Source organism: Pseudorca crassidens, chromosome 20 (assembly GCF_039906515.1).
Source record: "Pseudorca crassidens isolate mPseCra1 chromosome 20, mPseCra1.hap1, whole genome shotgun sequence".
NCBI lineage: Eukaryota > Metazoa > Chordata > Mammalia > Artiodactyla > Delphinidae > Pseudorca > Pseudorca crassidens.
Window position 1 is genome coordinate 14,333,726 of NC_090315.1, and position 15,995 is coordinate 14,349,720.

A 15,995-nucleotide genomic window follows, 5' to 3' on the forward strand; every position below is an offset into this window, starting at 1 on the left:
TTGCCCTGTTTTTCAGGCCATCTCACATTCCCTGACCTCATGGGGCATTCCCCTGCCTCTGGGGTATATCCTTCCCTTTGCAGGGACCCCAGGCTGGGAGATCCTGTGTATTCCTGAGTGTGGGCTCTCCAGTGAGTCTGCAGCAGATCTAGCTTCCAGACCCTCTCTTAAGAGGAGTTCAAGAACACATGTTTACCGAACACCTACTGGGTGCCAATTACTACTCTGGACACCGGAGAAAACTGGTGCCCATGCCACCTCCTTCAGGTGGCTTACATTTCAATGACTAGACAATAAGCAATAAATGAATAAGTAAATGATAAATAGGTAAACAACAAGCAAACAAGAGTATTAGCAAGTATTAGCAAGAGTGATAGGGCTATGAAGGAAATAAAATGAGGTGATGGGATGATAAAAATGGTGGGACCCATCTGAGTTTTGTGTTTTTTTTGCCGCCTCTTTAGTCTCTAGAAGAGTCCTCTGTTTTTTTCCCCACCAACATTTATCATGAAGAATTTCAAACATACAGCAAAGTTGAAATAATTTTACAGTGAACACCCATATATCCATCACCTAGATTCTACCATTAGCTTTTCTTTTTGGCTGCGCCATGTGCCATGTGGGATCTTAGTTCCCTGACCGGGGATTGAACCTGTGCCCCCTGCATTGGAAGCTTGGAGTCTTAACCACTGGACTGGCAGGGAATTCCCTACCATTAACGTTTTGACTGTGCTTGCTTTATCACATAGCCATCCATCTATCCATCCATGAATCCATTTTTATTTTTAAAGTATTTCAAAGTAATCTGCAGACATCAGGAGAATTGGTGGTGGTGGGGATGTAAATTGGTCATGGGAAAGAGATCTCTGAAGAGATTACATTTGAATTAAGAATTGAATGAAAAGATGGGATCAGCCATGGAAGGGGAAAACAGTGCAAAGGCCAAGGGGCTGGAATTGAGGTGGTATGTTGGAGGAAGAGAAAATTCATTATTGAGGCTAAAAGACAAACGTGGTCAGGGATGATGTCAAGAGGTGGGCAGGGGCCAGAGCTCACAGGGCCAGATATGCTCTGTGAGTGAGGCTGTCTTTGCCTGGGCTCAGGCTCTTTGTTTCTCCATCTCTGTATACCTTTGTCTCTCTTATTATTAACTTCTCACCACCCTGCCCCCTTCCACTCCCGTCCATCCCAGGCCTGCCCTCACCCTCTTTCCCCTTCGCCTCCACCTTGTTCTGACATTTACCATCTGTGTGACCTTAGGCAAGTGACTAAACCTCTCTGTGGCTCAATTTTCTTCATCTGTAAAATGGGGATAATAATGCGACTTCCTCATCTGGCTGCTGTGAAGAGTGAATGGAGTCATATATGTGAAGCCCTTAGATCCACTCCTGGTACATAGTAGTGTTTGACACGTGTCCACTTTTGCTGTTGCTGTTATTATTCTCCCACATCTGTCCTCCCAGCCCTGGTCCTCCACATCCTGGCAGGGAGCACCAAATACCAGGGTGAGAGGTGGGGATGGTGCCTGGGTGGTGGTGGTAATGGTGATGGTGATGGTGAAATTTAAAGACTAGGGGGTGGGAGGTGGGATTGTGAGTGTCCCCAGGGGCATCTAATCGTTGTGAGTGGTTCACTGGAGCTTCACTAGAGGGAGGTTCACTAGAGGGAAGCTCTGCAGAGATGCCCTTGATCTGGGGGGCAGGGCAAGCTCCATGTGATGATGTGGCTGGGAAGAATTTAGGGAAGGGGTTTAGGGGAAGACCTTGGAATCCAAATGGGATTCAAAATGGGAGGGATTTGCGCCACCAGGAAGCTGGGGAATTGCAATAAGACAGATTTTGAGGGGAGGACTTGCTGGGTTTAGGGGCCAGTGAATATCTCAAAAAGAGGTGGAAAGTGGCCTGAGATACTCAGTGGGAGAAGGGCTGGGGGTCAGCTATTTGATAGGAGTTGGGCAAAGAGGTCTGAACAAGGAAGGAACAAGGCATTCTGGACTCCACAGAAGTCACAGGGAGGGGGAAAGGTCTTCAGGGTTCAAGAGAGAGAATAGGAATGGGGAGGAGGCTGGGTCCTCAGGAGGGCAGCACCGGTGGGGAGGAAGATCAAGAATCTGGGGCAAATTGGGCATTCTGTAAACCAAGGGGTGCCTTGGAGGGGAGGACGGTCTGGGATCTAATGGGGGTAATCAGGAACGTTTAGGGTCTCCCATGTGGGTAAGAGACATATTTGGGCCTCCTAGATGTTAGACGTGGTCTGGAGTTCCTATTGGGGGGCAGGGAATGGTTTGAGGTCGAGAGGTTAGAAGGACATAGAGGGTCCCCAGGAAGGAGTGGGATATGGTTTGTGGTCCTGAGTGGCTGTAGAACATGGTTTGGGTCTCCAAAGGGAGTAAGGCGCGATCTGGGGTCTCCCTGGATGTTGACATATAGTCTGAATCCTCTCTGGATGTTGGGGTGTGATCTGGGGGCCCTGAGTGATGGGGTGTTGTCTGGGGTCCACCTGAATGTTGGGGTATGACTTACGGTCCCTGATGGGGGTGCTGTGGATCCCCTTGGATGCTGGGATGTGGTCTGGGGTCCCCTTAGATTTGGGGGTACAGACTAAGGTCCCTGATGGGTTTGGGGCAGAGTCTGAGGTCACCAAGGAGAGCAGGACATGATTTGTGGTCCTGGGTGGCTGAGGAACATGGTCTGGGTTCTCAAAGGAGGTAAGGCATGATCTGGAGTCCCCCTGGGCATTGGGACACGATCCGAGGTCTCCACTGGGGCTTCAAGGGTTCCCCATGCCAGTCGGGGCGTGGTCTGGTGGTCTCCCGGGAAGCCGGCAGGGCTGGAGGTGGGGCTGGGGAGGGGTTGGGGGCGGGCCGGCAGCTCCGCAGGGGAGAGGGGTCTGCAGCTGGCCCAGGGGCGGGGGGCGGGGGCGTGTAGCCGCCCCGCCCGGCCCCTCCGGTCGGCGTCCCCTCCCCGCTTGCGGTGGTGGCGGCGGCGGGGCTCCGGCGGCGGGCGGTGCGGAGGGCGGAGCTCGGCGGCGGCTCGGGAGGGAGGGCGGGAGGCGGGAGGGAGGCGGCCCCGCGGCACCGCGCCCCCTCCCCCGGCCCTCCCCCCACCATGGCGCGGAGCGAGGCAGCGGCGGCGGGGCCGGGCCCGGGGCCCCCCCTTGACTGGGTGAGCGCGGCCCGCAGCGGCCAGGGAGGCGGCGGGCGGGGGCGCCGGTGTGAGCGCCGGTGTGAGCGTGCGAGCGTGTGAGTGTGTGTCCGCGGCGCTGCGGCGGGCCCGGCGTGCGCTCGCGCGGCCCTCTGTGTGCCCGGCGCCGGCGTGTGCGGCGCCCTGCTTGTGTGGCCATCCGGGTGTGTGCCGGGTGTCGAGCCGAGGTGCTGTGTCCTGCCGTGCGTGTGTGTCCCCCCGGGTGGCTGCCCCTCCTGCTGTGTGTCTGGGGGGCTGTCGCGCGCCCATCGGAGGGGCTGTGTGCAGGTGTGTGTGCGTGGGTTGTGTGCTCAGGTGTGGGTCCCCCACCCTACCCCCCCGCAGCTAGTGTCTTCGCGCGGCTAGCTGCGTTGGGTGTTTGTGTCCGGGTTGGATGTCCATCCCAGGATCTGTGTAACCGGGTGTGCCCGCTTGGGTGTCCATTTGTGCGTGTGTGTGTGTGTCTGCGGGTTGTATGTCTCCGAGGGTGTGTGTCTGTGCGTCCATGTCAGGTTCCCGGCGGAGGGCTGGGGCTCAGCGCCTCGTGGGACCAGGCCTCTGTGTGGGTTTGGGGGAGGGGAGTTTGCCGCTTCCTCGGTCCATGTCAACTCCGGGGGGGGTGGTGGTCCTCGGTGGTCCTTGGGGGAGACGGCCATGTCTTCCCCTTCCTGGTGGCTGGGTGGGGGGGGATGGGCAGCCGGTAGGTGGACAGATGGAGGGATGAGAGGCCGAGGGATGGACAGATGGGCCCTAGGGGAGGGATGCAGACCCGGCCCTTTCCCACACCCATCCCACCCCACTCCCTCACCGGCCAGATCTCCGCAGATGGGGCCGGAGTTGCCTGCATCCAGATAGCCAGGCTGAGGGACCTTTGGGCTGCTGGTGGGAGGATTGCCTTGGACCAATGCTCTACGACTCAGGCCCTCAACCCTCTGAGATTCGACCTGCTGAACTCTGACCTGGCTGGGGAGGGGTTGTGCTGGGAGGGAGGGATGTTAGGATTTCTTTGGCCTGGGCAGTAGGTGGGGCGGGGGTGCCTCAGGTCTGGGAGGCATGTGTGTCCATGACTGTGTGTGAGTGGGGTTCTCTGCTTATCTGTTGACTGTGCCACTGTGGTTCAATATTTTGTGTGTATTTGTAAGTGTGTAAATCCCTCACAGGGCAGTTGTGCGAGCACGTCTGTTATGAGTGAGCACCTGGGAGTGTCTGTGCAGAGGTGGGTCTTTCTGTACCTGTGTGCTTGTTTGAGTGTGTATCAGCCTTGTAAGCATCTGTGCATGTTGTGGTTCTGTGTATGTGTGTGAGGTGTGTATTCGCGAGTGTGTGCATTCGTGCATCTGTTGGTGTGGTAATGTATGTGACCATGCATCATGGGGATATGTGAAGTTGCATGAGTGTGTTTGGGCATTTAAGAGCATGCACCTGTGTATCTGTGCACGTGAGCATCTGTTGTATGTGTGTGCCCCTGTGTGTTGGTGAGTGTGCAAGGGTAGATCGGTTATAGGTGCACGCACCTGGGGACACGTGGGTTTCACTCTTGTGTGTGTGCATCTGTGTGTGAGTGTACAAGGGAAAAGGCAATATGGTATGTGTGGTTGTGCATTGGGGTGTCAACCTTGAGGGTATGTGTCTATACTGTGAGTCCATTTTTGTGTTCACGTTGGTCTCTGGGGGGTGGGGTTGTGTATGTTCAAATACATATATTCAGGATGATATGCGCACATGTGCCTGTGTCCTTGACACAAGGCTGACCCCACTTATGGGCCCAGTGAATTGGGGCCCATGTGGCATGACCTGTGGTATGCTGGGATCCATGGATACAAGTGTGCCCACATCCTGGACCAAGAGTCTGTTGAGGGCGGGGGGCACACAGATCATGCTGCTGTGTCCATGGAAATCCAGATGGAGAGTCGTGGGTTGTGGGCCCATGTGGGTTTTGGCATGTCCACACATGTTGGTGTGACAGTGGTGTGATGGTGAAGATGAGAATCTCTGGTCCTCCCCCAGCTCCTGGTACTGTTCAGGTCTTTGAAGTTGGGGGACTGGGATGTGGATTCTGGAAGGAGGAGGCTGGGAGCCTAGAATCCTGGGTTTGAAGGAGAAGAGGGCTGGGGGGCCAGAGTCCTGTGTCTTGAGAAAGGCAGGAACTGAGACCTGGACTCTTGAATCTGAGGGAAGGGGAGGGTGGGGTTCTTAGCCTCTTGAGCCCCCAGAGGACAAAGGACAAAAGTCCTAGACTCTTGGGTTTTGGAGGGTGAACAGTCTTAGGCCCAGACTCCTTGGTTTCCAGAGATGACTTCCTGGGTCCACCTGAGACTATGCAGAATCTGCAGCAGGAGAGCTGAGAGAGTGATCACACCAGGGACTTCCTTGGCTGAGATGGTCTCTGCGGCAGGTCTCCGGAGAGGAGCCAGAAGAATGTTAACGGTGTGGTTTTGTTCCTTTGCAGGTACTGGCCCAGGCCCTGATTCCCTGAAGAGAGGTGAGTGGGGGTCCCACAGGCTGGGGAGAGAGATGTGGAGTGACTGGGCTTGTTCTGAGCCAGCTGGAGGCCTGGAACACTGCCTTGTATGGATTTCAGTGGCGGTTATGGCAGGGACCAGGTGCCCCCCAGGCTGGGGGGTAGGGACAAGGTCAGGAACATCGTGTTTGGGTAAGGGCTCGAAAGAACCATGGCATGGGTGGTAGGTGGTGGTCTCAGACCTGGAGGCATCCCCTTTCAGGATGAGTCAAGTGGTCGGAAAAGGGAAGTTTCCACATATCAGTAAAGGATCCAAAAGAGTTTCCTGACGTGATATGACCCTGCATTTGGAGAGTGGCATGGATATAGTTTACCATTGTGTGTGTGTATGTGCATGTACGTGGGAAAATCTCCTGATACTCAGACCTGCTGGTGGCTGAGAAAAAGCCAGAGAAAACGATAATTTAACGCTAATAGCAGCTAACGTTTATATAGTGTTTACTCTGTCAGCAACTACTCTAAGCATGTTACAGTGTATTATCTCATCTAATCCTCACAATAATCCTGTGAGGCAGGTGCTATCATCCTTGTTTTACAGATGAACACACTGAGGCACAAAGAGAGGAAGTCACCTGATTAAAGTCACACAGCAGGGAATTGGGGGTGTGAACCTGGAAAGGTTGGGGCCAGATTCTGTCCGGCAAGGCTGCACTGCCTCTCGATGAATGTTAGCTATTTTCAGTGTTATTATTACAGTTTCAACTTGAGTCCCACCCAAGCTGTGGGACTTCCCGTTGCATAGATTGTGGTTCTGAGCCCTAGAGACCCTACTGCCAAGCAGGTACAGAGCTGGGCCTCCTACCTTGGGAGCGCCACCGCCCAGGCCAGGGTTTTCTGTCCATTGTAGAGCAGTGTCCTGGAGGGAGTGCAAGACAAATTAGTGGGGGGCCTCAGAGATGGTGGGATACCCTGACTTTGCCTTTTTCTCTCTTCAGCCCCATCACCGTCTCCCTCAGTCTCTCTCTTTCTTCCCGTCTTTATCTGTCTCTATAACACTCTTACTTTCTCTTCCTGTCTCTCCCCCTCTCCATCTCTGTGTCTCAGTCTCTCTTTTCTGTGTGTGTCTCCTCCACCCAGTTTTTCTGGCTCTCTTTGCTTCAGTCTTACTGCCTCTTCACCTTTCTTTCAGATTCTTTCTCTTGTTATCTCGTTGTCTCTCTCTCTGAATCTGTCTCTCTGTAACTGCGAGTCCATCTCTCCCTCCCCCTCGTCTCTGTCTCTTGGCCCCTTCTCTGTGTCCACAGTCCCCCTCCCCATGGGCCGAAGGATCAAGGCCACATCAGGTCACAGGCCCCAAATGCAGATTCCTGGGAGGTGGGCCAGCAGGGACTGGGGCATGGGGTGGGGTGAAAACAGTTTCAGGGACCCCCCCCTTCCCATCCTTTTCTCTTCACCCCCCACCCACCCTGTGTTGTGATGGGAGTTGACATGTCGTGGGCTGCAGCTGCCGCAGGGGGAATCCCTGCCGGAAGGTTTTGCCTGGAGCAGAGGCACAGCCTGATTTTGTGTGTGTGTGTGTGTGTGTGTGTGTGTGTGTGAGTGTGTGTGTGTGTAGGCATATATGGGGCCTTGTGCCCATTAATGTGAGCATGAAAGTCTGCCCCCTGTGTGGGAGCTCAGCAGAGCCCAGGATGAAACCAGCCTCAGAGAAAGACTTTTCAAGACTGAGCAGGGAGACTGATGTGTTTTTCTCAGCCTCTCCCACCATCAGAACCCCTCTGCTACAGCCAGAGGTTGCGGGGGGTGTATTACCCTTAACATTTACTGAATACTTACTGTGTGCCAGGCCCGATGCTCAGTGACCCCTATGAATGAGTTCACTGAACTCTTGCAGCAACCCAATGAAGACAGTACAATTATCAGACCATTTTACAAATCAGGAAATTATGGCCTAGTTAGGGAAAATCATTGGTTTGGGGTCACAGAGCTAGCAAGCTGGGGAAGCCAGGACTTGAACCTGAGTCTATTTGATCTAAAGCCCTTGCTCTTAATAATAGTGCACATTTTTATCTCTGGCACATATTGGACACGATGATAATAATAATAATTATCCACTTACATGTATTGAACACATTTTATATGCTGGGCACTGTTCTGAGTATACCATGCTCATTAATCCATTTAATCCTCACAGAGGTAAGGCCTGTTTTTATCTCCATTTTACAGATGAAGAAACCGAGATTCAGAGAGGTTCAGACACTTGCCCGAGGTCACACAGCTAGTAAGTGTCAGAGCTGGAATTTGAACCCAGGGAGTATGGCTTTGATATCCATGACTTTAAGCCCTAGTCAGCTGTGATTTTTCAAAATATATCATGGGTAGTGGAAGACACAGGCTGGGCCAGATGACATCCCTCTGGTTGTGAGATTATAAGAGGTCTGGGAGCTCCTAGAAGAAGGGCAGAGGTGGGTAGGACACTCAGAGGTGGGGCAGTGGTAATTTACCAAGCAGCAATGGAAATACTGTTATCTATTAACAAGTGCATGCCAGCTGATAATCAGTCTTGTCACTGTTCTAAAGGACCCGCTTGTCAGGAAGGGAGGGATCTGGGTCGGACTCCTAGCAGGAAATCCCAGGGTGGCCAGGCTGGCGGTCAAGCCCTACGCCTGGGTGACCCTTCTCCTTCCTTGCAGATCTCACCTCCCACTCCTCCCGTCTTCCCCCTGCACCATGGCTCCAGGCCCCTTCTCCTCGGCGCTCCTCTCGCTGCCGCCTGCTGCCCTGCCCTTTCTGCTGCTTCTCTGGGCGGGGGCATCTCGAGGCCAGCCCTGCCCCGGCCGCTGCATCTGCCAGAACGTGGCGCCCACGCTGACCATGCTGTGCGCCAAGACCGGCTTGCTCTTTGTGCCTCCGGCCATCGACCGGCGCGTGGTGGAGCTGCGGCTCACCGACAACTTCATCGCGGCCGTCCGCCGCCGAGACTTCGCCAACATGACCAGCCTGGTGCACCTCACCCTCTCCCGGAACACCATCGGCCAGGTGGCGGCCGGCGCCTTTGCAGACCTCCGCGCCCTCCGCGCCCTGCACCTCGACAGCAACCGCTTGGCGGAGGTCCGGGGCGACCAGCTCCGCGGCTTGGGCAACCTCCGCCACCTGATCCTCGGCAATAACCAGATCCGCCGGGTGGAGTCGGCCGCCTTCGACGCCTTTCTCTCCACCGTGGAGGACCTGGATCTGTCCTACAACAACTTGGAGGCCCTGCCGTGGGAGGCCGTAGGCCAGATGGTGAACCTGAACACCCTCACGCTGGACCACAACCTGATCGACCACATCGCCGAAGGTACCTTCGTGCAGCTTCACAAACTGGTTCGCCTGGACATGACCTCCAACCGCCTGCATAAACTGCCCCCTGACGGGCTCTTCCTGAGGTCCCAAGGCCCCGGGCCAAAGCCACCCACGCCGCTCACGGTCAGCTTCGGCGGCAACCCCCTGCACTGCAACTGCGAGCTGCTCTGGCTGCGGCGGCTGACGAGGGAGGATGACCTGGAGACGTGCGCCACCCCTGAGCACCTCACTGACCGCTACTTCTGGTCCATCCCCGAGGAGGAGTTCCTGTGTGAACCTCCGTTGATCACTCGGCAAGCAGGCGGCCGGGCCCTGGTGGTGGAGGGCCAGGCGGTCAGCCTGCGATGCCGCGCTGTGGGTGACCCTGAGCCGGTAGTGCATTGGGTGGCACCTGATGGGCGGTTGCTGGGGAACTCGAGCCGGACCCGGGTCCGGGGGGATGGGACACTGGATGTAACCATCACCACCTTGCGGGACAGTGGCACGTTCACTTGCATAGCCTCCAACGCCGCCGGGGAAGCCACGGCACCGGTGGAGGTGTGCGTGGTGCCTCTGCCTCTGATGGCGCCCCCGCCGGCCGCCCCACCACCTCTCACCGAGCCTGGCTCCTCGGACATCGCTACACCTGGCCGACCTGGTGCCAATGAATCTGGGGCTGAGCGCCGGCTTGTGGCTGCCGAGCTCACCTCCAGCTCCGTGCTCATCCGCTGGCCAGCCCAGAGGCCCGTGCCTGGCATCCGCATGTACCAGGTCCAGTACAACAGCTCCGCGGATGACTCCCTTGTCTACAGGTGGGTGCTGCAGTCCCAGGACCTCCTCCCACCCCAGGGGCCCTCCCTCCCATCTGCCGGCTCACTAGGCCTTCTTGCTCAGCTGGGGTTCTAGATGGGTACGTAGAGTGGTCTCCGGCTCTCATTTGCCATATTTCCTTCTCTCTCTCTTTCTGTCTCACTGTCTTTGTGTTTCACACATTTTGCATATCTTCGTTTCGCACCCACATGAGCCAGACCGGGGCTGGGCACTGGAGTTATAACTGAGTGCGCCCAGCATGATCCCTGCTCTCGTGGGGCTCGTGGTCTACGTCACTGCTCGCCAAAGGTGTCCGATTGTCTACCTTGTCAGTTAAACATTCTAGAGCATGAAGTATACTCACACATATATATTTACAGTTACATTCATATTTGGAAATTATATACCAGTGCTACTGTATCAATACATTGGGTACATTATAGAAACAGAAAAGTATGAGAAAAAGATATAAATACAAATTATTTCCACCATCCACTGGGTTAGAAGCCATCGCCCCGGTGAGGACAGACACGTATGGTGTAGACAGATGTTAAAGAGTTACTTTCCCCCATCATCTGTTTTTCTCTTGTTCTCGCCATGTCTCTGTCTGTCTGTACCTTCTCTCCCTCCTGCCCTCATGAGGCACTAAGCCCCGGCTCTCTGCTAGGCCCTGAGCTGGGTGCAGGGGACACAGGGAGACCAAGAGAGCAGTCCCTGCCCTCAGGGAGCTCACAGCCCGGAGGGAGGAGGCCGTACACGATGAATTAACAGCCTTGGCCTTGCGTTGCCTCTCCAGCTGGGTAGTTTTTGAGTGTGGCTCACAGCCACAGACCTGGCACACAGTGGGAGAGTTTGATAGGTGGTTGTGGACTCTGTGGACGTCTCTCCTTCATCCTGGCTCTGCCTCCCTTGGACACACTGTAGAGTGCCCACTGAATGCTTAATCCTGTGTTTGACTTCACTTGGGGGCGCCAGAGCGGGTGGAGCCATTTCCCCACCCGTGGGCAACCTCAGATCTTGGGGGTGCTCAGACCTGCACTGAGATGTCTGCCTCTTGGGCTCCATCTTCACCTTGCCCAGCGTTCTCTTGGCCACGGTCCTGGCACACAGTAGGCATTTTCCCATTGTTGGTTGAATGAGTAGATGCCTCCCTTTTTTCTTGTCTCTGTCATCCTCATTTTCCTCTCTTTTTGAATCTGGTCACCAAACACTGAATAAATGCCTACTGCATGCCAGTTTCCATGCTGGGCCCGGGCCTACCGAGATGGATCAAACACTGGCCCAGTCTTACAAACATTAGGGCAAACAAATGAACAAAACAAAAACTTTTATAACGTGCTACCAAGGATTCTACTCCATTCGACCTTCCCAACTCCGCTGTGAGGCAGCCATGATCCCCCTCCCATTTTACAGACAGGGGAAAGTGAGGCTCAGTTGGGGGAAGTCACTTGCTCAAGGTCACACAGAAAGAGGCAGAGCCAGGATTCCAGTTCTTACCCTTCTAACACCTAATTCTGCCCTTTTTACACTGAACACGTTTATCGAGCACCTACTGTTTTCCAGGCAGGGATTAGGGGAGATGGATAATACATTTCTGTAAACAGCTCTTGGTTTCTGTGATTCTCCACCTCTCTCTTTCTCTTTTCCTTCTCTCTCTAACCCATGGTCACTACATGATGGAGTGGAGGGAGGTTTACAGGTCCCCAGACCCTGCATGTATGCCAACGTTGGTGGCCCTCTGTCTCCAGCTGGGCAGCAGACCCTGGGACTCTTCCATTCCCTGTAGGGCCACAGTTCCTATCCTCCGTCCCCCATTGCAGGCCCCTGTGCTACAGCACTGCAGGGGTTAACTTCCTCACTGCCGCCATGGGCGGAGGTGACAACCAACCAGAAGCCTGCTCTGCTGCTTGCTTGGGTCTTACAGCCAATTAGAGAAACATGGGCTCAAGCTTTCTTAAGGAGCCAGCCTCTGTCCTTGGAAAGGGGGGAGTCCCTAGCAACTGGTTATTTTGGGGGAAGGAGCAAAAAGAATCCAAGGCTTTTTGAGAAGGGATGATGAGAGGAAGAGGAAGACTTAGAGCCAGGGGCCCAAGGTTGGATGGGGTGGGGGGGGGCACTGGTCTGTGAAATGGCAGGCAGGGGGAGAGTCAGAGAGGTGGTTGGCCTTTATGAGGTGGTGAGGGCCTTACCTGAAGTCTTTCGGTGGGAGGATGGCTCTTGGTGGTGGTGGAACCTTCTGGAGGTGGAGGAACTGAGGTGGGTTTCAGGACCAGAAGGTGGCCTGTAGAGATGGGGGCATGGCCTTTAGAGGAGGTGGCGCTCCTACAGCATAGTCCCCACGCAGATGAAGAGGCGGTTCTTGTCTCTGGTGACCCACTAAGAGCTTTGTGGGAGAGGAGAGCTTGCGAGATTGAGTGCATGCAAATCTATGTGGATGTGGCAGTCCCAGGTTAGCCGAGGCTGGACATGAAAGGGGTGTGCCAACAGAAGAGGGGCAAGGCCTAGTGGGAATGGCCTTGTAGATGCGGAGGAGCACAGCTGGCAGGAGAGTGTGAGCCACAGCAAGGGTTACTGGCCAGCATCGTGTGGGACGCAAGCTGTTAGTGAAATTATTAAGTGCCAGCCTTTGGCTATGTTAACTCATCATACTTCACGCCATCTCTATGGAGGAGGAATTGTTAATACCCCCATTTGGGGGAAATGAGACACAGAGAGGTTAAGAAACTTGCCTGAGGTCACAGAGCTAGCAAGGAGCAGAAGAGAACTCAAACCCTGGCATCGTGGCTCTCAGACTTTGTCAGCTTAACCACTTCTCTACACTGCTGCTCATTTGAGGGCAGGGGCCCATAGCAAGAAAGGAGCATGCTTTCTTGGCTACATTTGCCCCAATTATGGATGAAACTTACCGGGGGGCAGGCTTTAGTGACTTCAGGCAGTATAGGGGCAGGGCATGCACAGAGTGGTTGCCTTTATTACATGGACACATGCGGGACATGCAAAGAGTAGACATGGTCCTAGGCACAGTAGGGGAACCATCTCCAGTGGACCGTTGTGGGGTGTGGCTTGGAAGGCACCTGTCAATCAGAAGGGAAGTGGCCTTTAGCCCTGGCCCCTTAGTAGGTGGAAATATGGAGTTGAGGGGCTTGGAAATTGTCCCAGAAAATAGATGCAGCTATGAGATGTGTATACCCAAGGATGTACAGATGAGGGGGAGTGGTCTGTATCATGGTTTCCCCGAAAGGACAAGAATGTGTAGAAGAGAGGAACTAGAAGAGCACCCATTGCCCCAGTAGGAGTAACACGGGGTGTGAGGTGACCTCACTGTCCACTTGAGTGAGGGTGGGGCATGCAGGTAAGGGGGCGTGGCCTGTAGCATCCATCCCCTTAAAGGTGGGAGTATGTAGATAAGAACGCTTGAATGGCATTTGTCCTAGTAGGAATGAGACACTGCTAGGGAGCATGCCCCTTGAGGGCAGGGCATAAAAACTGTAGCATTCCTCCCTGGCAGGGGCCAGGATATGTAGATGAGGGTAGATGAATGGCTAAAATTATCCTAGTAGGTGATGAGCCACGGACAGGGGGTGGGTCTGAGGGTGGGGCATGCAGATAAGGGGCATGGGCTGTATCAAAGGCCCTGAGAGGGTGAGAATTTGTTGCTTGAATGGCTGCTGTTGTCCCAGTAGAGGGTGAGACACTGGTAGGGATGTATCGTTTGGTCCCCCCGGGTGGGACGTGCAACTGAAGCATCGCGGTTCAGAGTGGAGCTAACCCCGCGCTGATCCCGCCCCCTCCCGCAGGATGATCCCATCCACCAGCCAGACCTTCCTGGTGAATGATCTGGCAGCGGGCCGCGCCTACGACCTGTGCGTGCTGGCCGTCTACGACGATGGGGCCACGGCGCTGCCCGCCACCCGAGTGGTGGGCTGCGTGCAGTTTACCACGGCGGGGGATCCCGCGCCCTGCCGCCCACTGAGGGCCCATTTCTTGGGCGGCACCATGATCATCGCCATCGGGGGTGTCATTGTCGCCTCCGTCCTCGTTTTCATAGTTCTGCTCATGATCCGCTACAAGGTCTACGGCGATGGGGATGGCCGCCGAGTCAAGGGCACCTCCAGGTCGCCTCCGCGGGTCAGCCACGTGTGCTCTCAGACCAACGGCGCAGGCGCAGGCGCAACGCAAGCCCCGCCCCCGCCGGCGCAAGACCGCTACGAGGCGCTGCGCGAGGTGCCAGCTCCGGCTGCGGCGGTGGCCGTCGAGGCAAAGGCCGTGGCGGCCGACACGGCTTCCGCGGAACCGGAGGCGGTCCTTGGACGCTCCCTGGGCGGCTCAGCCACCTCGCTGTGCCTGCTGCCGTCCGAGGAAACCTCCGGGGAGGAGTCCTGGGCCGCGGCTGGCCCTCGGAGGAGCCGTTCTGGGGCCCTGGGACCGCTGGCTTCGGCGCCCCCCACTTTAGCTCTGGTTCCTGGGGGAGCCCCGGCCCGGCCGAGACCGCAGCAGCGCTATTCGTTTGACGGGGACTACGGGGCGCTCTTCCAGAGCCACAGTTACCCGCGCCGCGCCCGGCGGACAAAGCGCCACCGGTCCACGCCGCACCTGGACGGGGCCGGAGGGGGCGCGGCCGGGGAGGACGGAGACCTGGGGCTGGGCGCCGCCAGGGCGCGCCTGGCCTTTACCAGCACCGAGTGGATGCTGGAGAGTACCGTGTGAGCGGCTGGCGGGCGCCGGGACGCCTGGGTGCCGCGGACAAACGCCCAGCCGCCCGGACGCCGGGGCAGGACTCGGGGGACAAAGCTCCGAGCAAAGACGTCGGACTGCAGGGGAGGCGTGCCCTTCTCCTCCCTGGATGGGGTGGGCGGCCTGGGCTGCGGCTCGAAGTCACGCCCCCGCGCTTAGGGGGGTTGGAGGGTGGGCCGCCGAGCTCCTCTCCCCCACGGACTTTAAGCCCCCCTCCTGCCCCTCCCCCCGCGCGCTCGCGGACCTCGCTGGAGCCGGTGCCTTACACAGCGAAGCGCGGGGAGGGGCAGGGTCCCCCGACACTGCAGCACTGAGACACGAGACCCCTCCCCCTGCCCGGGACCCGGGGCAGGGGCGAGGGACCCATTTCTTGTATCTGGCTGGACTAGATCCTATTCTGTCCCGCGGCGGCCTCCAAAGCCCCCACCCCCACCCCATTCAATTCCCTGGTCCCGTCGGGTCTGGCTTGGGGTGCCCCTTTCTCCGTTCCCTTCGTTTGTCTCTGTCACGCCCTCTGTCGTCTTTGTCTTACGTCCTTCCCTGTTTGTCTCTTATTTCTCTGTCCCGTCATCTCTTCTCCCTCTGAACTCCCGTATTGCGTCCAGCCTCCTTGTCTCTCCAGATTATATCTCCCCAGTACACATTCTCCCGGGCAGGTCCCACTGGAAGGACCAGACTCACCCCTCTTCCTTCCTCTTAACCCCCAAATAAATCCCCACATGAACAAAATCCAAAACCAAATCCCCCTCCCTACCGGAGCCGGGACCCTCCGCCACAGGAGAATTAAACATTTTTCTGTGTCTGAGGCCACTCTGCTGACCTCTGTGTGTGTCCATGTGTCTTGGGGAGGTTGAGGGGGAGGGTGACCTAGATTACGGCGTAAGGGCTCTTAAGTGAGTCTGAAGGTAGGACAGCTAACTGGGCCCAGGAAGATTTGCAGACAGTTTCCTACCCTCTGAGAGACTTAGAGGTGGGGAATAATATGTCAAAAACAAAACAAACAAACAAAACCCCAAAGGCACAAACAATAGCTAAGGTTTAGTGAGTGCTTGCTGTGTGCCAAGCACTTAATTCGTTTAATCCTCACAACAGCCCTAGGACATCAGTACCATTATCCCATTTTATAGATGAGTAAATTGAGGCCCAGAAGTAAAGTAACTTGCCCCAGGTCACATAACCAGAAGGTGGCAAAATTGGGTTTTAAAAAGGCAGGCAGGTTTCTGAATCTTTAGTGCTGAGCAGCTAGGAAATGTTCATTCTACACATAGGCACTGTGCTAAGCACAGCTCATCTCTCCAAGGTCGGACGGCTGTTGGAGGCAGATGCATTTGGTCCCATTTTACAGACAGGAATCTGCACCCGAGAGCGGTGAAGTCACGTGCCCGAGGCTCCCCTGGTGAAGACATTGGAGACCTGGCAGTTTGACCTCAGTATCTGTTCCTCACCACTACCAAATGTAGCCTCTGATGTCTGTGTCTGGAGGC

General features: G+C 55.9%; 1 protein-coding gene across 7 annotated transcripts; it reads left to right on the plus strand.

Moving 5' to 3' along the window:
• Positions 1–3,045: 3,045 nt before the first annotated feature.
• Positions 3,046–15,321, plus strand: LRFN1 (leucine rich repeat and fibronectin type III domain containing 1). 7 transcript variants are annotated; one of them, XM_067717908.1, is made up of 5 exons: positions 3,046–3,164; positions 5,632–5,664; positions 7,870–7,924; positions 8,337–9,779; positions 13,575–15,321. In XM_067717908.1, exons 4-5 carry the CDS (start codon positions 8,374–8,376, stop codon positions 14,482–14,484), a joined length of 2,316 nt encoding a protein of 771 aa, XP_067574009.1. In that variant the 5' UTR covers positions 3,046–3,164; positions 5,632–5,664; positions 7,870–7,924; positions 8,337–8,373; the 3' UTR covers positions 14,485–15,321. The 7 variants fall into 7 exon arrangements, with proteins under 7 accessions (XP_067574009.1, XP_067574014.1, XP_067574011.1 ...); XM_067717910.1 differs by lacking the exon at positions 3,046–3,164 and adding an exon at positions 3,255–3,370; XM_067717912.1 differs by lacking the exon at positions 3,046–3,164 and adding an exon at positions 3,356–3,470.
• Positions 15,322–15,995: the final 674 nt, after the last annotated feature.